The following is a 24,666-nucleotide window of genomic DNA, read 5'->3' as shown; positions in this document are numbered from 1 at the left end:
CTTCCAATTTCCTTTAACCACTTCCATGTTCTGATTTATCTCGAAAGGGCAGCATTTAACTTTTGCTCTTCTCCCACTGAATCTCTTTCCTGTGACTTCTCAACAGATCCCTACTTTTACTCGTTCAGGGTGGTTGTGAGGACCAGTAACGAGGTATGACCTGAAACAGGCTTAGAAAGTACCTGGGCATTGTAAACATGTAGTGTGTGAAATATTATCTACATGAACTTTGTGGAAACTGAGCACATTATCCTATGAAATAGTCAAAAACTTGTCAAGATAATGGTCTTATTAAATAGTCTCTCATAATGGAGCGCCTGGGTGGCTCAGTTGGTTGAGTGCATGACTGTTTTTGGCTCAGGTCATGATTTCAGGATCGTGGGATTGAGCCTTGTGTCGTTGGGCTTCACGCTCAGCGCAGTCTGCTTGGGATTCTCACTCTCCCTCTCCTCTGCCCCTCCTCCCGCTCACGCACATGCTTTCTCTCTCTCTCTCTCTTTTATTTTTTTAAAGATTTTATTTATTTATTTGACAGAGAGAGAGAAAGCGAGAGAGGGAACACAAGCAGGGGGAGTGGGAGAGGGAGAAGCAGGCTTCCCGCCGAGCAGGGAGCCCAATGCGGGGCTCGATCCCAGGACCCTGGGATCATGACCTGAGCCGAAGGCAGACGCTCAACGACTGAGCCACCCAGGCGCCTCTCTCTCTCTCTTTAACATAAATAATCTGTCATAAGTCTCCAGCATCTTTCTTCAGAAATAATAATAATTTATGGCCCAAAAGGAGAGAGGGAGGGCCATGGGCCAAGGCACCCCCACAGGTTCTACCTGAGCCTGTTCTGGCCTCAAGCAGTGGTTCCCAAACTTCAGTACCCATCAGCCTGGACCAAGGTCTACATCGGTGTGAAAAGTCCCGTGAGTACATCAACAGCAAGGTCCCATTAATGACTTAGGATTTACTGCCATGGTTTTCAATCCCAGCTGCATTTTTGAGTCACTTGGGAATATTTTGAAGCATACCCATACCCAGGCCCCAACCCAGACCAATTAAATCAATTCTCTGGAGGTGGTGCCCCAGTATGATTACAGTTTAAAAAACTCCCCAATCAACTCTAATGTCAGTCAGTTTTGAGACCCACCAGCTGAGAGTATTGTCCATGTAAACAGTTCCCAAACCATGGGAAATCCCTGCCTCAGCTTCCCAGGACTCCCTAGAAAAGGACCGATGGGGCCCAGATATCTGGGTGATTGTTCCAGAATATCCATAGCTCCTGAAATCCAACTCAAACTGAAGCTGTACTTGAAAGAGTCTACATTCTGTTGTCTTTGGAAAAGTTGTTTGGAAAAAACCCAAACAAACTGAATCCATGCTCTAAGGGCCGTAACTGAAAAAAGTGTCGCTTAGCACGTATTTATTGAACACCCATGAGGAGTGCCAGGTAAAGATGAAAAAGAAATGGTTGTCTTCAAAGACATCTCACTCCAGTGGGGCTATTTTTATGTAGGTTTGAATACCCTTGATTATGAATAGCTTGTCACTCTGATCAAGGTAATCAAACTTGATTTTAATGAGGTCAAAATCCTTTCTAAAAGAGAAATGAAGTGTCTCAACAAGGGGTTCATTTAAGAAACACAAACTCAGCCCAGCTATCTTGAATGACGAGGGATTTATTTAAGGATTCATATGTATCTCACGGAACACAAATGGAACGGACACAGCTGGGCCTCACTAGGGACTGGGTCTGGAAAGCCATCAGGAACTAAAGTAACTACCTTTTTATCTATTTTTGAGGTGCATGATTCCCAATATAGGTCTTCTTCCTTCTCGATGCAGACCAGCTTCTCTGCTCACCTCACCACATGGAAGGAAATTTGGACTCAGTCCCCACCCCCAAATTAACTGCCTCAGTCCCTGTGTCCCTTCAAATTTCTGAGAATCTGGTTGGCTTGGTTTGTGTATTATTGTGCTTTCTCTGGGCAAGGCTCTATCCACCCTTTGTCCAGTGAGCAGTGGTGAGCAAAGCTAGAGGGGGTGTGGAACTCCCCCTTTGAGGAGGTGGTTGAGGCGGGTTTTCTGGGCAAGGACCATGAGCGGGGCCGCTAAACCCACTGACATGGCCACAGAGGAGAAGTTATATTTGTCGCATTAACAATACAAACTAAACTGTCTACAAAAAAGAAAAATGCACAGTAAAAATGGGAAGAATAAAAGTTAAGCCTATAAAACATGCAAACACGGTATTAGCGACACTTACATAATGCAGCCATGATCAAACAAGAATTGTTTTCTTTATACTTGCTAAGGTTAATCATTAGCTAATGAAGAACAAACTCACTAGACAACATTTGTTCTGCTTTGCCCCAATACATTTTTTAAAAAGATTTTATTTATTTATTTGACAGAGAGAGAGAGAGCACAAGCAGGGGGAGCGGCAGGGAGAGGGAGAAGCAGAATCCTCGCTGAGCAGGGAGCCCGATGCGGGGCTCGATCCCAGGACCCTGGGATTGTGACCTGAGCCGAAGGCAGACACTTAACAACTGAGCCACCCAGGCGCCCCTGCCCCAATACATTTTTAAATTTGTTTCTGTTGAAAATCAATTTTAGGGTTTGCTGTAAATTCATTTTTTTTTAATTTTGCAAAAATATTGACACAATGCCAGTTCCTAACTATATAAAATCACACTGGAAGAATCAGTCTCACTGCCAACCCCGTGGCCTTCACCCCACTGTTCCCCTCCCCTACACAGACCACCATTTTTGTTATCCTGCCAGTGACTCTCTCGTAAAAGAGAAGCAAGCACACACATATATTTTTAGCTCCCCTTCTTTCATTCACAAAAGGCAGCATTTTATATAGTGTGTGAACCTTATTTTATTTTCCCCCACAGGACACCATCGGCCTGGAAACCAGTACAATCAGAACATAGAATTTAGGCCCCCTCTTTTTTGGCTGCAAAGTGCTTCAGTGTGTGGGTGACTAACTGCTTAGCTTCCATCTTTTGCTATTCTAAGTAACACCTCCACGAATAAACTTGTACACGTTATTTCATATCTGTAGAGATGTATCTTTAGAATAGATGCCTAAAAAAAGCTTTCTGGGACAAAGGGTAAAGGCTTTAGTAATTTTGCTGGATATTGCTGAATCCCCCTCCACAGGGCTTGTGACACTTTGCATCTGATGTATGAGAGCACTTGGCTCGCCACGGCCTCACCAATCGTGTTGGTGAAACTACTGGATTTTTGCCAATCGGATAGGTCAGAATTGGTACTTCCACGTTATTTTCATTTGCATCTCTCTTACTGTGAGTGGAGTCGATCATCTTTCATATAGGGTACTTTACCTCTTTGGTAATAAAATTCTTAATTTTGAGGTCATCGGAGACTCACATGCAGTTGTAAGAAATGACACAGAGAGACCCCGGACCCCTTCCCCTGTCCTGCATGCAGTTATAATGCCATGTCACAGCTACCATACTGACCCACAGTCAAGATACACAACAGTTCCTGACCTTTCTTGGTAGGGGACATTCCTAGGAGTTGGACAAGATGGGGTAAATGCATTCCACTGACTTCTCCCACTAATCACCAAACAACAACGAAACCCCACCAGAAGACTGAAAGGTGGAGTAAAGAAGGCAAACTCCCAGGGGATGTGGGGACTTGATGAGAAACAACCCAGGTGTGAGTTCTGGGAGGTTTTTTTTCTTGCCCTCTCAGTATCCCAGCCTGGGTGCTAGATAGGTCTGCAGCCCAGAAATGCTGATAGCAGACCCCCCCACCCCCACCCAAGCAAAGCCTGTTCTCTGTAGCCCAAGAGCCTAGAAGAGCACAGGCCATCAGGCAGACACCTTTCCAACATACCTGTCTATTCTACCAGAAAAGACAGGGCCCTTTCCATCTGAAACCGGCAATCATGTCCCCTCCACTCCCCACCTCCACCTTTTCCATGGTAGAGGTGAGGCTCTCCCTCACAGAGCCTGTGGATGCAACTCTTTGGGAACTCCCCACTTCTATATGACCTGTCCAAGACTTCCTCCATTTTTCTATTGGGTTTCCAAGAAGGTTGTAAAATATTTAGAGGCAAAGGGGTGGCCCCCGTGAGAAGCCCTTGGCAAGCATGTCCCTTGCTTGGCTGTGGCCTACATGGGGGAAGGAACTGCCTTATTCGCTCTAGTGTCCTCAGCACAGCACAGTGCCTGACGTCACAGCAGGTGCTTAGTAACTGCCCGGACGGACGTACTGGGCTTGGAGAGACCAGAAACAAGGCTGCCAGAAGTTGCCAAGCAGGTTAGAAGACTGGTTAATTACTCTATGCAAAATGACATTTATACAAGGTCAAGGGGTAAGAGAATAATGAAGGGGAAGTCTGGTTACCATGGTGACCCTGTTCTGTCTGAACAAAAGCACTCACAGGATTTCATAAGGACTCGAGGGAAACAAATTGCTGCCATGATTTTTTCCTGATTCTAACAACAGTGGTGGTGGAAGAGAAGAAGGAAGGAAAAACAGGTGAAGAAAGGGAGGAGGAGGGATAACTGTGTAAAATAAAGTCCTTGGAAATCAACTAAATGCATTTTAAAAAGTGCCTCAGATAGAAATTATGTTCCACAGGTAAATTAACACCTTCTCTCTGGTATGAAGTCAAACAGGTGTTTCTAGCAGCTACTCTCATTCTTTCTTCAACACAGTAGTGTCTTGTGACATTTATTTTATGGGAAGGATGACTTTCACTTTCCAGGTTTTTTTTTTAATTTAATAAAAATTTTAGCAGTGAATTCTTCACTATTCTATTTCTTTTATACGCTAATCTATAATAATTTTTTAAAAAGATTTATTCTCTACCTCCAACTAATATACTATGTTAATTTAAGTAAAATTTAAAAAAATAAAGATTTATTATTTGAGAGAGAAAGAGTGGGGGGGGAGGCAGAGGCAGAGGGAGAGAATGTCAAGTGGACTCCCTGCTGAGCGTGGAGCCCAACGACCTGGAACTTGTCCCATGACCCTGAGATCATGACCTGAGCCAAAATCAAAAGTCAGACACTTAACCAACTGAGCTACCCAGGTGCCCCTACATTAATTTTCTAAAGCTTAGTACCTTTAAATTTTAAAAATGTGTTGAGTAAAAAGATGGGCCTGGCTCCCTATTCAGATAGATTTATAGGTAGGTCGAAATGCATCTTGATGATGGCACTTAATAGTCCTATTTAAGGCACTGATCCTGCTGAACACGGCTCTGAGTAGGTATGACATACGGAGTAATAGCGTAATTTAGAATGCTATGGAGTGTTCTGCCCTAACAGATGGCAAACAGTGTTGCCCTGACAGGATGGTCATTCACTGAGCGCTGTGCAGGATGCTGGGTATACAAACCCAAATGGCACCGACCACTGCCCTCAAAGAGCTAACAGTCTTTGAGAGAAAAAGAAAACGCATAAACAAATTTAATAGCGTAAGACATGCTTTAATAGTGCAGTACTCCATGTAGGGCAGGAGTGCAGGAGAGGGAGGGGCAAATTTTACTTGGGTCGGCCAGAGACAGCTTCCAGAGGAGCTTGTCTTTTTTTTTTTTTTAAGCAGGCTCCAAACCCAGTGTGGAGCCCAACGCGGGGCTTGAACTCATGGCCCTGAGATCAAGACCCAAGCCAAAATCAAGAGTTGGACACCCAACCAACTGAGCCACCCAGGTGCCCCAAGAGCTTGAGTCTTTAAGAGATAGGTAGGAGACCCTCTGGTGGATGAGGGTAGAAAAGGTCAATGGGAGTAGTTCACGGGCAACTGGAGAATGAAACGGGGTGCGAGAGGGATGGGCAGGGAGGTGTTGGTCCTGCAGAGGCCAGCAGAAGCCAGATCATTCAGGCCCTGGTCTGAGCAGCAGAAATATTTGGACATTTTTCTAGAAGTAGGCAATGGGGAGCCACTGAAAGATTTAAAGCACAGTAGTATTTCAAAAGACAGAGTTTTGTGTGTCAAGATGGAAGACATATTCAAAACAGAAGGCATACCTTTGCAGTAAGACTGGGAGGATCCACGCACTTGTTGCAGAAACAAAAGACCCTACAGATTGAAGAGGGACTTCAGAGGTGGAGCTAACGCCTTGATTGTACGGAGGAGAAAGGCGAGGGTGACTCAGATTTGGCCTTGAGTTCCTAAGTGGATGGTAAAACAAGAGGAAGACCAGGTTTTGAAGATGGATATGATAAATTCAGCTTAGGACATACTGGGTTTTGAGTTTCTGTGAACAAGCAGGTCGAGATGACCCATAAGTTGATAATGTGGGTCAGGAGCTAAGAATTCTCAGCTGGACATTTGGCTTGAGAGCCTCCTGCTTGAACTTAGGGACACCATGAGGTTAAAGTTCTGCGAGTATAAGAGATCACCTGCTGTATGTGGCTGTTTACATTTATCTAAGATTTAACAAAATCCAGTTCCTGGCTCACGCCAGCCACATTTCAAGTGCTCAACAACCACATGTGGCTAGAGGCTACCATACTGGACAGCACAGTCCCAGAACCTTTCCATCATTCTAAAACATTCCACCGGACAGTGTAAGCCAGTAGTCCTAGAAACTGAGTTACTGATCAGAGAGAAGGAAGAATGGAAAGCAGAGGAAGGGTCTTCCAAGGAAACTGGGAAGAAAATAGGTGAAAAAGCCAAGCCCAAAAGCCAAGGTAGGATAGAAAAAGCAGTAGAGGTCCACATGGCATTTAATTTTCTCAGTCACAATACTGAGAGAAGCTACATGTTACTGAATGCCTTCCATAAGCAAAGTATCGTAACAGGTGCTTCCCACGCTGTCTACCTAAAATCACACAAGCCTCTGAGCAAACGGAGCCTGATTCCCACTTGTTACATTTCTCCTCATGACTATTACTGCTAAAATTTAATTTTGGCACCTTTGCCAGTTTTAGTAATTGTTTACATGCATTATCATGTATAGATAGGGTAATCACTAACTTCATTTCCTAATGGAATCAAAGAATGCAATATTATTTTTAAAATACGATCCAAGATACCTTGCATGAAAGAAAAGCCTGTTACTCTTGAGCTGAAAACTGACTTAATTATAAGCCAAGTTTTTGCTCAGCATGTCAGGCGCTGGGCTCAGTTCTCTGTTAGGATTAGCTTATTTAAGTTCTTCAGCAATCCTTGGGTAGTTCCTATCATCCTCAACTGTAAGATCAGGAAACTGAAGACCACGGGGGTTTAAAATTTTGCTAAAATGTCACAGTGAACAAGGGGGGATCTCTGAATTCAAACTCAGGTCAGTCTGATTCCAGCGTCTTTGCTTATAACCACTGCCTTCCACACAGTCCTATTAAAAGTTAACTGTAAATCCTCAAGATTCATTGTAGACAAACAATGATCTCAACTATCCTTCTGATGCATAGGGTATACAGCTAAGAAACACTCTGTGCCTTGGGAAAAGCTTCTCCTACAAAGATGTTCTATTGGCCTAATACTGCCTTAGTAAAATATAAAACCAATGTTTGCAGAGGACACAATTGAGCACCTCATTTCATAGTACGTAGGTTTTTCAGTTGTTTCCATGACTGTTTTACTCACAGAAGACAGTAAATTCCACTAGTGTAGGTAATGTCTGATACTTCTCGGAGATCAAAGACTTCAGCTGATGGAGTTAGGAGGATGAAATTAGCAACAGAATTCAGGTCCACCAAAATATGTTATAGGAATGTGTTGAGAAAGATACAAGTTTTATTTTTACAACCTATATATTTTTCTTTTAATTGTGGTATAATTTTGAGTGACATAGCACTATGTTCTCTGAAGTCACTTAAATTAAGAGCAATACAGTATATGCTCCTCAAGAACAGCCTTCTCTAAATAAAACAATTTGGGTCCAGAATATCTCCACAACCTTAAATCCATGTGTTTAAGACAGGACAAAAAAAATACATATATAAGATCATTAAACTGAGTTGGCATGTTTCATCAGAGGACACATTAGTACCATAGGTAGGAACCTGGGCCAGACTAAGCCAACTCAATTTTACGGCTCTGCATGATTTAAATGACTAAGAGACTGATTCCACGATTGGCTTTCTTTGTGACATAAGTGTCACCACCCCGGTAGCTCATACTATGCATAAAAATTAATAATAATTCATTACACAAATAATTTAAGTTGACAAAATTCATGATCTCACATTCCAGGCCCAGATACAAATCTAGTCCCTAGATATTATCTGCCTTAAAGATCTTCAATACTACTTGATACCTAGAAAACAAGAAGGGGATTGACCACCAACACACCAGCTTAGTTCACTCAAGTTTGCAGGCAGAAGAAATGTTAAAAACGACTCCTGGGGCGCCTGGGTGGCTCAGTTGTTAAGCGTCTGCCTTCGGCTCAGGTCATGATCTCAGGGTCCTGGGATTGAGCCCCGCATTGGGCTCCCTGATCAGCGGGAAGCCTGCTTCTCCCTCTCCCACTCCCCCTGCTTGTGTTCCCTCTCTCGCTGGGTCTCTCTCTGTCAAATAAATAAATAAATAAATCTTAAAAAAAAACACACAAAAAAACAAAAACCGACTCCTTAAATATCCTTCTTGCTACAGTAGATTACTAACTGTACTGATGAAAAATATTTAAATATTACTGTGTCTTTTCTGAGTTAAAAACTATGAGATCACTAAATGTATTTAAACTGCTGCAAAGGCAGATGCAGTGGTCGCTTTATGCTTCTGCTGCCATTCTCGTGCCACCAAGGTATTCATGAACAGTTCGCCTCAAAATTAGGAAAACAAACACAACAAAAAACCCAGATAACCCCCAAAAAGTTCCTGAGCAAAAATAATTACAGTGTCACACAGAGTCTTTAGAACATTATATTTCATAAAAGACAATGATAAAAAAGTACAAACATTTCCATGAGAAGCAAAAAAAAAAAAAAAATGAGAGTACAAGAAATTACTAGCATTTATTTCAGTGCATTTATGTAGAAGCCTTTCAGATCTAATAAATAAAATAATCTTAAGTACACTTCCTCTTTCTGATAAACAACACTATGGCCATTTTAGATCTCTCAATTGGCATACTTGTAAATACAAGGCAACAAATCTAGAGTACTAATATTTGTCTGAAAAGTACACAGAGAAATATAACAGATACAAGCAGAGGCCAAATAAAATGACACAAAATCTGCTTTCACTTGTAGGAAGCCTCCAAAAGAAGGACAATACTGTATCGGTTATTTTTCCATTTTACTTTAAAATGGATATCAATATTTTGGTTGTAAAAGGAGTCTAAGCAAGTTTTTAACACGTAATTATGTATTTGCATAATACTGTAAATAAGCTTTCTGATCGAACAGGTTTTCACAAAATACAAGCAAATTTAAATGCGGATTTTAAAAAAATACTCATGTGTACACTTTTCCCTCTCTTTTCTACAAACAGGCTCATTAATCATTACTTCTCTCTCGAGGTGAAAGGCACAACGTAACATTCCCGGTTAGTGCCATAAGGACCTCATAATAGCTCCATGTCCACATATATGTGTTTCTTGACTTTGAAACTAAGAAATACAACAGATAAGTTATCAGAGGATGTCTTTATAATTTTAGAAAGGTTTCAACTTGCTTGATTTGATTTGTTCAGAAATAAAATACTTCTTCTGTTGGCATACCTCGCATTGCACTTGATACAGAATAGGCAATCAATACATGTTCCCTAAGAAATCCACCAAACATAATGATAAAAAGAATTTCCATTTGCAATGTATTTGTTAATTTTTATGGAACAGATTTTCATAAGATGAAGATAACTGAGCAAAACTATCACTCTTCTGGAAACATGTAAGTCATTCTTTATAGGCAAAAAACAAATTTTAGGTATGCACTTAAAAAGCAAAACAAAACAAAAAAAAGGGGGGAAGCAAAAAACAAACTAATGAGATGATTTTCACAGGATGACATACCGTATTCAAAACTGAAGAGAGCAAAATAACATGGCTCACTCATAAAACAAAAATGGCTATTAGACTTAATCCAAGAAAATAAGGCAGATTCTAGTAGAACTGAGTTCTCCTGAAACTGTAAAATGTGTATCAAAATGAGGATTCCAAATGTGGGCAGCTCCACATTAAAAAGCAAAAAATATGTTTTACGAGTAAGACTCAGAAACAGCCCTAATTTTCCCCACAGTTAAAATATGTATTAAAAAAATATTTAAGTATTATTGGGTTAATTATGCTCTTATGCCCCTACTATCTTGTTAGTGATCACAAATGTTAACATTCCCAACCAACTTTCATTTCACCAAATTAAAAAAAACTGCATTGGCTATGAGACCAAAATGAACAGATATACAAATTCAGAACAAATCTCTTACTTTTCAGAAGGTTTGATTTTTTTTGTGATTTTGAGTACCACCAAAAAATGGAAGATAAGTATCTTGGAAATATTGCTAGAGAAATAAATATGGAAAATTCTGTTTGCTATCATAAGGGAGAGTGATCAATTTTTTCAAAGTATAAGAATTTCAATTACGTTATGATTTGGTTTGTGGTCATCTGTATTACTAATATTGCCATAAAAGATGATACTTTAAAATTAAACTTAAACCTGAGATAAATAACCATATTTCTGTTTTAGGTGAACAATCCATGAGGCAAATATTATCCCAACATCCCTCATAGATAGATTTCTATTGTTCTTCATTGTTTTTGAAGATTCACTCTATAGATAATTTTTTGTTTTAAATTTGTGAAAATATTAAGGTATTTTCTAGAATCTTTGGTTAACTATAGTTGATAATTTTCTAAGTAAGGATATTGTTTGGTTTTGCCATGAAAACTTCATCCAAATTTAAGATCAAGTAATATACTGGATGTCAGGTAGTGAGACCTGTTCTCAGAGAAGTGTCCTAGAACATCAATGCATTTAAATAACTGATTATATATTTTAATATAATTCTATTAAATCATTTCAGTGAGGCAATTTTAAGAATACCAGAAATGTAATTTCTTAAAAGTGAAAAAAAAATATATAGTTTTAATAAACCTGGCCGACATTAAAGGTTCCCTTCAAAAACTTCAAATTCTATGAGTCTGAGAATTAAACTTAAAATTTGTCTTTATCTACTAAGCATTTATCTTCATAAAAATAGAACATTTAATTTCTTATCTAATAGTATAATTCATTTGTATATTATAAGTACTACTGGGTTTTCCATAGCTCATTCTTTTAAAAAAAAATTGTTTTGATTTTTTTTAAATGAAAATTGTTTTCTGGCTCTTCTGAACTAGAAATAATGAAAGTGCTGTTCACTATGAATTAAGAAAAAAAAAATAGAGTGTACAAATACACACAACCTCGGGAAGATTTTTTGAGGCACAAAATCCCTGACAATTACACCAAAGATACGTGAAAGACAGTTAATTAACATAAAGAGGTCCTTTATATCATGTTACGTCACAACGTTTAAGATTTTCTTGGTAATACTCATGCAATGTGCATAAACAATATGGTTGTGATTTAGCAAAATCTGATGAGATTGCAAGCAAGGAAAAAAACAGGTAATCCTGGTAGGAAGAAAAGTGGTCTAAGTCCTTTCTTCTTACCCTGTAAAACCCTAAGAAAGCTGTGACTTCTTCCACACAAAAGGCTGAAGGTCTAAAGCTCAAAACTAGTATATAACAGTTTACTGTAGGAGTTGGCTGTCAATTATTGACAGTTCCTTCATTTCACACAAGGGTTAACCTTTGTTTAGTGACATAAATTTGCATTGTTTTCTTCCATGCAAATAAAAAATGTCTATAAAAGTCCGATAAAGGCATAACCAATTACATGCAAAACTGCAACACATCATCTTTTTCAACAATTTGAACACGTTAATTTACATCACATATATACAAAACATGTTTAAACAGAAATAAAGCATTCTCTTGAATTAAATTATATATTTTAGTATAAAAATTTTCTCTTTGTAGGGAGCTCTCTTAACTTCCAGATTTCAGCAAGGGCAGCGGGTGTCTGCAGGGCTCGCCGTGGGGGTGTGTCTCAGAGAAGAGGATGGGTGATGGTCTCTAACCTCACACTGTAAACAAGGGCTGCTGGCTCTTCTCACGCAGCAGGGCACCATGACACATCCATTCACTGACCTCCAATAAGAGTAGACTCCCAGTTGATGATCCAGCATTGCAGTCTATCTTGCCATGAGAGCTACTTCTTTTAGTAGTCTTCAATTGGAGCTAACTCTGGCATGAGGTTTACAGATATATTTGTATACAACCTATCAACCAGTATTTTTGGCGTATATATTAAATTGTTCAACCCATCAATGTACTGACGCTCTTTTGAATATCTTAGTAATTTATACCTATGGTGTCAGAGAAAAAAATGAAAAATAACAGCAACACGTTCAAAAAGAAAAACTGACAACAAATATGCTCAAGGTCGTTCTTATTTAAAGCTTTTTCAATTTTTACTTTTCATACATAATTAAAAATCTTTTAAACCATTATCTAAATTAGCATTTTTACTAGTCTTAAAATGCCTCCTGAAAAAATTATTTTGTGCACTTACAACTTGGACATCCTTAAGAAATAAAATGTTTTATGAAATAATACATTTTATGTTAGGGAAACACTTTTTATGTAAATAGTTAACTGGGTTCTCTAATATAACATAAATACACATGTATTGCTCTTCGAAACAAGCACAAAAATATTTTACTTCTATAAAGAAAAATAAGATCAAGAGAAAATTCCCTGCAGAAGATTTTTTTGGGGCTGCAATGTTTTTTTTAACAAATCTTTCATACATCAAATAATTCTGAAACCTTGTTATCTGAAGGTGATAGTGAACTTACCGTCCTAAAAACTGGACTTCACCTCGATGGTGATGAGGAATAGACTTGTATTTTCCCAAGTCTCCCTCTGGTCTTGTTACATTATATCCAGCATAGTGAACTCTACAATACATGGAAATAAAAATATAAAGGAATAAACTGTGACTAAAAATTGATTACATGAGTTCAACTTGAAATGCAAAAGAATGTTATCATTAGAAAGAGGTCAAGAATTTCAGAAGGCACTCTTAATGAAGAAAGGCAGAAACACAAAGTAGGATTTAGAAACCTCAAAAATTTTCCATCCCAAAAAATCTTTTCTTGGAATAGCAAAGTGCAATCTAACTAATAGAAAGGAAATTTATACAAATTCTATTATTAGGCAATTTGTACCTCAACATACCTGTTCCAAAGGTCATCATCTTCTCCTCCCCATCCCCAGAAGGCATTAGGAAAACCATTGATCTTTCTAAATTGTTCCACTGTCAGTCCACTTACACCACCAAAAAACTCTTTATATGGAAGACTAAAAAGAAAGACAGCATTCTAAAAATGAAATCAAAACAGTTTGCCATCTGAAATCAAGTTTTCAGTTTTATATGTGCTTTGCAAAATATATTCTTATTTTCCATATAAACAATTGTTCTGATTAAATCATTTTCTGGGAAATGTAAAGTACACCAAGAAAGAAAACATTTTCACAGTCTAGCAAAACATCTAAATGTGTTAGGTAAAACACAAAGTAAAACACTTGTGATAAATGAAATTTAATATTCAGTATTGTTACTTTGTAAGACTCACAACCCAGTGTTCAAAAATTGGTAAGACTTCCATACCAAAGTAAACTTGATTAAATACACCAATAGTTGTCAATGCAATGTTAGATGCTGTTAAGCTAATAAAGTGTTCTAAATTAATTGAATTATAAATGTGTTATTTATTATGTAGACCAGGATAAATATAAATTAGTAAATATAACTCTAGCATTTAATTTTGAAATGATTAGCTGCCTGTTCCTGTAATAATCATACCTGTTTGGTATGATACCATAATACTCATGGATATTTACAAATATATTATTTTTGATGTACTAATATTTAGATAAATGACTTTTTGATTGAGATATAATAAACTTATAACATTGTATTCATTTTAGGTGTACAACATAATGATTTCACACACACATATATATAGCAAAATGATTACCACAATAAATCTAGTTAATATCCATCACCACACACAGTTACAAAATTCTTCATTTTCTTGTGATGAGAGCTTTTAAGACCTATTCTCTTAGCAACTTTCAAATATATAGTAGAGTATCATTAACTCTAATCACCATGCTGTACATTACATCCCCAGGGCTTATTTATCTTACAAGTGACCTGTGTACCTTTTAACCCCTTTCAGCCACCCTCCCCATCCCCACCCACCACTTTTGGCAACCACCAATCTGTCCTCTGCATCTATGAGTTTGTTTGTTTGTTTTAGATTCCACATATAAATGAGGTCATACAGTATTTGTCTCTCTTTGAGAAATGACTACATTTTCAAATCTGGATTTATTTTCCTTACCTTTCCCTAACTCATACTCCAAGGAATTTGTCAAACTAATTTGTTCCTTTAGATATAGATTGGTTTTCTGATCTCAAGGTAGCATCCCTAGACTTAGTTCTGAATAAATTCCTGTGCCCCCAAACGTGCTAATGGGAAGCGGCAAGCCAGGGCCCCTACAGAGGCCAGGTCAATGTGGGAGGCCAACAGGGAAAACATGACCATGCACAGCATCCAGAAACCAAGCTAAGGGAATCCTGGCCAGGACGATGGCAGAGCTGCCTCAGAGAAGGGGAGAGAGCAGATCTCATTGTTTTTGTGGGAGGACTCTCCTCTCACTCCCTGTAGGGAAGAAGTGCCGGGTGTCAGCTGAGGTCCGGTGTGGTCACAGAAGACGGGAGAAGCAGCTCCTGCATGGAACTCACAGGGTGCACAAGAAAGCGATCTTGGCCCCACTGGCCAAAGGCACCCAAAGACAATCACAGTGTCCCAGGAGACGGCACGAGGCTTACATTTGGGAAGGAAGGATTCTCGTTATAGCACCAGTTGGGGTTCAGTAGGGCTGATAAGGATTCGTGGCACTGTTGGGTTTCCCATGCCAGCTAGATTATTCTTCCCTAGGCTAGTGGTTTGGGAGAAACCTGAGATTAGTAGATAGGTAGATATGGATAAATGTGTGTGTGTGTGTGTGTGTGTGTGTGTGTGTGTGTTTTCATTAATGTGTATAAATTGGCAAGCACATTAATTCCATTTATTGTTCTGCTTAAGTGCAAACAACCGACTGCACTATACCCAGAATGAAGAAAGATTAGGTAAAAGGAAGGCGTAACAAACTAAAGAAGAGAAAACAGAAGCTCAACAAAAAATCCAGTAGGATTTCTCTCACACTGACCCAGGGGAGAGAGTCACTAATCTGGGGACCGGAGCTTTCTGGTCCACAGCCACCATAGTGTGGGTGCCATTATGGGGCAGGGATGCTCCATCAGGCTTCACCCATGGCCCGAAGTCTACCCACTACCGGCACTACTCCTTCATCTGCTGACATTCTCCCTAAGCTACATTCTAATTTCTACTCAAACTTCCAAGACACCCTACTAACTCTGGGATCAGTCTAGGTAGATATAAGTATCATATACATTAATACCTAATGTTTTCAAGTAAGAGAAATTAATTTAGAATTCTTAGTTTATATGACCTATATGACGCTTTTTAGTGAAAATCAGTTACTCTGAATCTAATTTAACTCTAGTGGGGGCTAACCAAAACTGAGTTTCCAAGAACCAGGGCTAAAACCCAGATTCTGAACTTGGATGATCTTCCCCAAGCCCGTGGTAACACTGGACTTGGGAGTTCAGATACTGTAATAATTAAGAAAAGGTTTTCTCATGATAATGACCAGCAAAAAAAAAAAAAAAAGAAGAAGAAGGAAAAAAAATCATTCCTTTCCTGTTCTAGTGCTGATTCACCTGGCCATGTCCTTGAGACTTTTTGCCTCCCCCTACTCTGTAGGTCGGGCAGCAGACAAAACTGTGATGTAGGTAACATCTCCCCTGCTCCAGGCTGTTCTGTCTTCTCTCCACTTCCATCAGCCAATGAGAACTGTGATGACGTGCATGCTTCAATGTCAACTTAAGTTACCATCAGAGCTCCAATGACTGTTTACGTTTCAAGGTAGGTGCAGTCAGAGAGCAAGAAAGATCTGCCTCTTATTATTAAAGGCAAGACAAGAACCTATAACTTAGAAAGAAGACACACTGCAGAGAAAGGGCCTCCTCCACACTAAAACAAGTCACTGGAGAAGGGGAAGCAGGAGGGAGCCGCCACAGGGCGCCTGGGTGGCTCAGTCGTTGGGCATCTGCCTTCAGCGCGGGTCATGATCCCAGGGTCCTGGGATCGAGCCCCGCGTGGGGCTCCCTGCTCAGCCGGGAACCTGCTTCGCCCTCTCCGCTCATGCTCCCTGCTCATGCTCTCTGTTGCTATCTCTCTCTCAAATGAATAAATAAAATCTTAAAAAAAAAAAAAGAAGGGAGCCCCCATGTGCTACCTGCACCTACGCAGGGCAGGTCCAGCATGTGTGATCTCCTACAGCCCTAGGGACGGACTCTATTACTCCGACGGACGAACAAGAAAACCAACACGCAGAGACAGAAGGAATTAACCAAGTCCTATCACTGGTAAGCGTGCAACCGGAAAGTTAAGTCTACATTTGCTTGACACAGAACCCAGGTTCTCTTTTCCCATCAACCCACATGCAAACCTCTGCGGGAGGAAGCACCTACATGGCGGGCAGGTGACTCTACATCCTGGCTCCCTGTGAGGACCAAGTGGAGTGAAAGATACTCTTAGGCTTTTAGGCCCTCTCAGATCCAGCCACATTAAGAGAGCTACCACTTCAATGACACGATTTTGTAAGTATGCTGTCTGCTATCAGGAGGAATGCATATTACTCACATATACATGTATTTATCCAGCTTTGCTGCAAAATGACGTGGCATTTCTCCACAACCATAATAGTTTCGGTCATTTTCGGGTAGATGATCCACATCATGGAAGATGACGCAGTCCCAGACACTGTCTTTCATGGCCTCTTTGAAGCCCACATTGAAGAGCATTGCACGGTTAAAAGGCTGTGTGCCAGTCTTCACAAAGGAAAACAGAAATGTAGTCAGGCTTTGTCATCTGACTTTTCTCTATGGTTTTCTAAACTTGTTGAAGCATGGTCAAATAACAATAGTAAATACATCCAAATCAACTAGATAACATAAAAAAACACACGTCAGGATCTTCAAATATACTGTTTAGATTTACTTACTCCATTTTTTTGTACTTTGGTTACATATAAGAAAACACTGTTATCTAGTGCATTCACAGAACGTTTCTGTTTTACTTCAAATACATCAGGATACAGATCATTTATGACCGGGAGAAAAAAATAAAACAACTAAAAATAATATAGGTTGTATTTTTTAGTGAAGCTTTCCCTATGTGTCAAGGCTAAGAGAAGCATGAAGTTCACTGGGACTGGACAAGCCCGTAGGCCTCTGCTTATGGAACAAGGCCAGCGAGAGCGAACTCTGTACTGTTAATGCTTACAATAAAGACAAACACTTTTAGAGACAAAAACAAATGGAACTTATTACACAAAACCCAACTTCCTTTATTACAACCATTTTCCTTTATTATTAAGAAAAATCTAGTAAAGTGCCCGGGCAACAAACACTTCCTATTTTTATTATTCTTGCTTATGATACAGACCAAGAGCACTTTAAGGGACGAGAAGATGGGAACTTATTACACAGAACCCAACCTCCTATGGAATGTCCACTTCCCTTCATTTATGAGGGAAATGATATGAAGGTGCACTGGCAATTAAATCACTTCATTCTGTATCTGAAGGAAATTAAAGAGCAATTACCCACGCCTTGGCAGTATTTCTCAAAATCATTTCCAAACTAGACAACAAAACAGGATGATGACAGAAGCAAATGAGATACACAACACAGTCATCACCAGAGGGCTGCCTCAGGATTGAGAAATGACTAATTTTTAGTCCCGAGTCCTGCACTAACTTGAGGTAACAGAAATCACTTTACTTTTTACAGCTTCCTTCTTCACCAATGAAAAAGAGAATAAAAAAGAAAGGGAGTTAAATTATAGTGTCATGTGTCATACGGGCACATCAACATCAGTGTGAACAAACTCCTTCCCTTTAAGGTTTTAAAAACTGTTTTTTATTAAATGTGGACAGAATATTTTATGGCTTATAATCAAAATAGTAAGTTCCATGTCTAACCCATCTTCATCTTCCAAAAGCAGAGCATCTCACCTCCTCTAGTAGTTTATTCCAGTACTTCTCTCCATATTGCAAGGTAATGAGAGTTCAGACATTTCCTGGCTTCATTAACATTAGACATGGTCTCCTGACTTCATACCATGGTCACTGAGGATTCCCACCACCACACTCACTGCCCCTCCATCCATTTTCCCAATATAGTTGTATCATAATTTTTGGCTTAACCAATAGTGTTTACATCATTAGGACTGCATAAATATTTCTTCAGTGCAGGGGTGCCTGGGTGGCTCAGTTGGTTGGGCATCTGCCTTTGGCTCGGGTCATCATCTCAGGTACTGGGATCAAGCCGCATATCGGGCTCTCCACTCAACAGGGTGTCTGCTTCTCCTTCTCACTCTCCCTTTCTGTTCTCCCCCCTTCTCTCTCAAATAAATAAATAAAATCTTTAAAATATATATATTTTTCTTGAGTGCCAAATGAATTATGATTCTGTTTTCTTTTTCAAACTGGGATTAATAACCAGCTTCTGTTTTCTTAGTTTTCTAACTATTATTACTCTGTATAAAAGCCCCAATAGATATACCTTCTACTTACTAATAATTGATGTAATTCAAACACATCACATCATCTATCAATTCCTTTTCCACCCCCTCAAGCCCAATTCCCAGTCCCACTGCCCTGGATTCTTGCTCCAGTCTGGACTGGTCTGACCATTGGCACCTCTCATCCTAGGACTTCTTCATTCCCTAGCATCACCCCTGTCCCTGACTTGGCTTTCTCCATTTGCTGAGGCATGTCCTTCAGCAGCTTCCTAAGTAAGGGTCCATGGAAAAAAATATATATATATTTTTAGTCAATGAATGCTGGAAAATGCAATCAGTCTACCCTCATACCTGATGGACATTTTGGCTGGGTAAAAATTTCTAGATTAAAAATCACTTTCCCCTAGAATTTATTTTATTTTATTTATTTGTCAGAGAGAGAGTACATAAGCAGGGGGAGCGGCAGACAGAGGAAGAGAGAGAAAAGTAGGCTCCCTGCTGAGCAAGGAGCCCAAGGTGGGACTCGACCCCAGGACCCTGGGATCATGACCTGAGCTGAAGGTGGACGCTTAACTGACTGAGCCACCCAGGCGCCCCTCCCCTAGAATTATAAAGGCATGGCTCCACAATCTTCCAGCTATCAGCATTACTAAGAAGGTTCCTATGATCCTGATATATAATCACTGGAAATTCTTCCTACAGAACCTTCTATATATCTTCTTTTTAATTTGTATTCTACAATTTCAAAATAACATGCTTCACAGTGGATCTATATTTTATTCACGTGTACATGTGAGTTCCTTCAATCTGAAGACATGTCTTTCCTTCTGGGAAATTTCCTTGTATTATTTCTTTGGTCATTTCTCCCCCCACTCCCTCCTCAGTTTTTTTCGCTCTACTTTTCAAGAACTCGGAGTAGCAAGTCTACTGCTAATTGTGAGCAGGGAATTGTGACAGCACCACACAGAAGCCTTCTCTCTGCTCCGGGACGTCAGGGCCTCGGCTGGAGGATCCGCTCCCAAGGGGGCTCGCTCACACAGCCAGCAAGATGATGCTGCCAAGCTGGTTTCCCCTCCACAGGGCTGCCTGAATGTCCTCATGACCTGGGAGCTGGCTTCCCTGACAGTGAGGGATCCAAGAGACCAAGGCAGAAGCAGCAAGGTCTTTCATGGCCTGCCCTCAAAGTCACATGCTGTCGTTCTTCCAGTTTGGTTGCCCCTGCAAGTCAGCCCATATTCATTGCAGGAAGAGACCACACAGGGGCCTGGTTACACAGTGGCAAAAATCCTTGCAGGCCATCTTGGAAGCGGTTACCCCCGTGACATACTGGTACTGACTGAGCTTCTTAATTTCTTATGTTTTGGTTCTATTTTAGGAGTTATTTTCTTAAGTTTATCTTCCAGCCATTCTATTCAAAGTTTTGTTTTAGTTAGGGCATTTTCTTTTACAATAACATCCTTATTCTGACCACTCTTCCTTTATGATGTCCTATTTTTGCAGATTCATTATCTTTACTCTCTGTGGATATTGATTATGAGCTTTTGTTGCTCTTTTAAGATGTTCCCTGTTTCCTTCATTGTCTCTGTTCTCTATACTCCCTCTTGTTGGATTGGTTTTGTCTCCTCTTGTGCAAGCTTTCTTCAAAATCTGAGAAGGCTTGGCATTCGTGCTTGAGAGTGAGGCACTAAAAAGCTGGGGAGAGTCTCCACGTAGGTGTGCGAGGAGGACTGTGGCATCCCACTCTTGACTCAAACACATACACCACACACGCACACACATGTGCACAAGCAAATCCCTAAACCAAACTAAAATAAGAAACCAAAAGCCCCATTCCTCTCCCGTCCTCCACGTTCACAGCCCAGAAAATGGCAACACCCTTGTTCAAGACACATACCCTGGCACTGCCGACAACTCTCCATCACTCACAATGCACATCCGATTCATCAGCAGTAATATTACCTTCCAACCCAATGCAGCCAGCCAAACCCCACCAGAGCTCAGCCCCTGCTCCACCACCAGAGCAGTGCAAGCCCACGTCTCCTCCTGCCTGGACATCTGCAAGGCGCTGTAGCCGCCCTCGTCTATGCCCTTGCCCCACTCCGTCTGCTCTCACCACAGTCCTCTTTCCAAAGCCTCAGTTAGATCATGTCATTGCTCTCCTCAAAACCCTCCGGTGTCTTCCAGCCTCATGTGTGATAATCCAGGTCCTCACCCTGGCCTGTTGGGCCCTCCATATTCTGCTTCACACACCCTCTCCTCCCCAACACTGTCCCCCACCCATCGCTCCAGCAACGTCCAGATGACCTCTGCACAAACACACCACGCACTTGCCTGGAATCCACATCCCATCACATGACTCAGGGCTGCCCCAACTTCACCTCCTCCAGGAGGCCTTCCCTGAACACTCTGTATAAAAGAGCACAGCTCCCTGCCTTTACTGCTCTCTCTGCCCTTTTAGCTCCGAGCACCTCCTGACATATGGCAAATTGTCCATCTCTCCTCACCAGGACGAGGGGCCTTGCCTTGTTGTGTTCACTGCTGTATCCCCAGTGTTGAATGAAGGAAAGGGCTTTACGGAGGTGATAAAGCAATGAGCTGGCCTCTTCCTTTGGAAATTTCTAAATATTAGATTAGGCACCTTTTCCCTGGGGCTAATCTGTTTCTAACAAAGACACTACTCATGCCCTGCCTCAGTTGGAGGGGTTGGGGGGATTCATACCTAACTGCTGGCTTCAAAAAACCAGACAGAGAAAAGGCCCGAGGGTCCCTAGGGTCAGCATGCAAACTTACTTAACCTCTCTCTTCTGAGGCCCTCCAGCTGAGCTGGGCCAGCACAGTCAGGACTTTCTCTGGTGTGGTTTCTCCAGAGGATAAACTTAAACTTTCGTTTTTTACAAGACACAATGGAGTAATCACCTGGCAACATAAGCAAAGATGAGGAACTGGGAATTTGATTGTTTTGTAGTCGAACTTTTAAACAATCCTGTTACTTTAGCCCAGTAATTCAGTCCATCTGTGACATCTTTCAACTGCTAAGATCCACAGGACTTTGTCCAGCAAACTGACACAATGCTTGTCACAGGTACCCTCAACAAGCACGTGGGTTTGAACACCCTCTGCTCTATGAAGGGACTCATTAGTGCCCCATCTGCTTCCTGGCTTCCAGAAATGTGCTGAACTCCCTCAACGACCATCTCTTTGTCCTTCTGGCTTAAAAACTTTTTTTTTTTTAAGTTTTTTTCTTTCACTCTCGTTTTTAGGAGTTTGAAAAGGAGAAGTGGTAAATATGTGTACAATCTTCTATATTTAACTAGGAGTTCTAAGCCTTTCTTCAATTGCTTAGCACTCTGGGCACCAGTCCAGCAGAAAAATCACTCTTCTATTTCATATGTGGTAAAAACGTTACCACCTCAAAACCACCCACTATTAAATACATGGGCCTGAATTAATATTGATCAAGGCTGAGATTTAGACTTAAGAGGTTTGTAAAATATGGATCTTAGCTGCTTTGTAAAGGTTGCTTCATCACGTACACAAAATAATTCAGTGGTGCTGGACTCTCAGAAGAATATGCCTTCAAAAACACAAACACAGTGCCCTCTTCCATAGCTCAGCTGGTAGAGAGGAGGACTGTAAAAACAGATGCAGACAGCTGACCTCCCAGCACATAAGGAGACTGAAGTTTCAAAAAAGGAAGCTAGAAGTTGGTAACTCTGACTTAGAGGTTTTTTAACTATGGCTACATGAAAGAAGCTAAAAATTTTGATTTGTTATCAGGTAAAAAAAAAATTGATTTTCATAGTTTAGGTTGTTACATTAAAAAGTACATCTGCACTGCACTATAGGTATCATTGTGCAGGAACAAATCACCTCAAAGGGTGGTTTACATACAGAGAAGTAAACGTTGTAATAAATACCGAGTATTTCCAGGGGAAAAAATAGAGGCAAAAAGCTAAGAGCCGATCTAGAATAAGCCACAAAGGAACTGGGAAAACATATTATATATAATAATCTTAGGAACAAAATTTGAGTATGTTCCACAAAAAACAAAAACAAAAAACAAAAAAAATACCACAGAAGCATCTAATAATACAAGCCTGGTCACTTTCTGTATACTGATAAGTAAGGAAATCCATTTTTAGTCAGGTTTAGTGTGAGTAAAAAGAAGGACTATCAGGACAAAATGAGGTTATCAATGTCAAAACCAAAAGTACCCAAATTACAATATATTTGAAACACAAACAAAATGCACCATTTTAGAAATGCTACCTAAAAATCACTGATAAAATTCAGCAAGTACCCTAGTGCTTGGGAGGTGGGGTAGTGGAAAGATGAGGAAAGAAATCCAAGATGATACTTTAAGTATAAAACTAGGTAATGACAGAAGTGGAAAAAACCAAAAGTATGGTAAATATCCTCAAAGGTCTCAAGTAAGACTGAAAGAAATTGTATATATGGAATACTGAGACATGAAAAATAATTATAGAGAAAAAATCAGCTGATAATATAAAGAATAATTCAAAAACAATGCTTCATTTTAATAGGTAAGACATGATGATTAAAAATTATAGGAGCACATCAACTGACAAATGGATTAACAAAATGTGGTATATGTAACATGCTCAATCCCAAATAAGAATTTACCCAAATATAAAACCAAAGATTCACCTTAAGCTAAACATTTTTAATCCCACCATATGTAAGAGTTTATTAAGTTCCAGTATACTCAGTTACCATTTTGAAAAATATTCTCATCTAGAGGAGCCTGGGTTGCTCAGTTGGTTAAGCGTCCGACTCTTGATTTCAGCCCAGGTCATGATCTCATGGTCGTGAGATCGAGCCCCCACATCAGGCTCTGCACTGAGCATGGAGTCCACATGAGATTCTCTCTCTCTCACTCTCTACCCCTCCCCCCCACTCATGCACATGCTCTCTCGTTCTAAAAAAAATAAATAAAATTAAAAAATTTTTTTTAAATTAAAAAGAAAAAAAAATATTCTCACCTGTTCAATGACATAAAAGGCAAATTCTAGCCTCTGCTTCTGGAGCATTGGAATCAGATGCAAGAAAAAAATCGGAAGATGTTCATGGCGATTACGGAAAGGAATGAGAACTGCCACCTTTAAAAACAAAATAGTCACATATGTAAATAAATAGAGCAGCAAGCCCTAGAGGTAAAGATAAAAACTGATCCTTAAAAATTTCTGAAGGTTTAAGGGAGCCTGAGTGGCTCAGTTGTTGAGCGTCTGCCTTCGGCTCGGGTCATGGTCCCAGGGTCCTGGGATCGAGCCCCACATCGGGCTCCCTGCTCTGCGAGAGGCCTGCTTCTCCCTCTCCCATTCCCCCTGCTTGTGTTCCCTCTTTCGCTGTCTCTCTCTCTGTCAAATAAATAAATAAAATCTTTAAAAAAAAAAAATTCTGAAGGTTTAAAAGTCGTATCTTTATGGATTTTCTCACCAGAGATCAACAGTGAGAAAACACAGACATGGCCCTTGCCTTTGTGCCACTTAGGCTCCTGTGAACCTGGGGAGGTATAAGTGGGCTCTGAGGGCCACTCCTTAGATTGTGGTCTTTATTCTAGCAACACCATGGGAAATCTTGGAAAGATTCATTAAGAGTGATAAAATCCCATTTGTGGATGGGCAAAGACTACCATGGAGAGTAGACTGGAGAAACCCCAAAATAGATTCAAGGAGCTGGTTAGGACATTAATGCAATTAGTGAAGAGGCAATGGTAGTTAGAACTAAGGGGAAGGTAGAGAAGAAGAGAGGTACATGAATTTTTGAAACATTTAAGAAGTAAATTAACAGGACTGGTTTATGGATTAGATAGAAGAAGTCAGAGGAAAGGATGTGTCAAGAGTAACTTCTAGGTTTTAAAGTAGATCATAAATAATAAATTCCTGGTTTTTAAACTAAATTTAAAAGAGATTCCAATTGAATATCTATTATCCTACACGTGGTTTATCTGGC

The 24,666-nt window shown here is 40.2% G+C and overlaps 1 protein-coding gene across 2 annotated transcripts in view; it reads right to left on the bottom strand.

The window, feature by feature from the left end:
- Positions 1-11,477: 11,477 nt before the first annotated feature.
- The window catches only part of B4GALT6 (beta-1,4-galactosyltransferase 6), a 65,624-nt gene continuing 52,435 nt past the window's right edge, over positions 11,478-24,666 (bottom strand). For both annotated transcript variants that reach the window (XM_032421221.1, XM_032421220.1), the window contains exons 5-9: positions 23,697-23,813; positions 16,810-16,997; positions 13,208-13,330; positions 12,826-12,927; positions 11,478-12,333 (exon numbers count right to left, since the gene is read on the bottom strand). In XM_032421221.1, coding sequence (XP_032277112.1) covers positions 12,186-12,333; positions 12,826-12,927; positions 13,208-13,330; positions 16,810-16,997; positions 23,697-23,813 — 678 coding nt within the window. In that variant the 3' untranslated portion in view covers positions 11,478-12,185. The remainder of the gene's footprint in view (positions 12,334-12,825; positions 12,928-13,207; positions 13,331-16,809; positions 16,998-23,696; positions 23,814-24,666) is intronic.

This window comes from Phoca vitulina, unplaced genomic scaffold (assembly GCF_004348235.1).
Source record: "Phoca vitulina isolate PV1807 unplaced genomic scaffold, GSC_HSeal_1.0 scaffold24, whole genome shotgun sequence".
Taxonomy (NCBI): Eukaryota; Metazoa; Chordata; class Mammalia; order Carnivora; family Phocidae; genus Phoca; species Phoca vitulina.
This window is presented reverse-complemented; position numbering and strand designations above follow the sequence as displayed.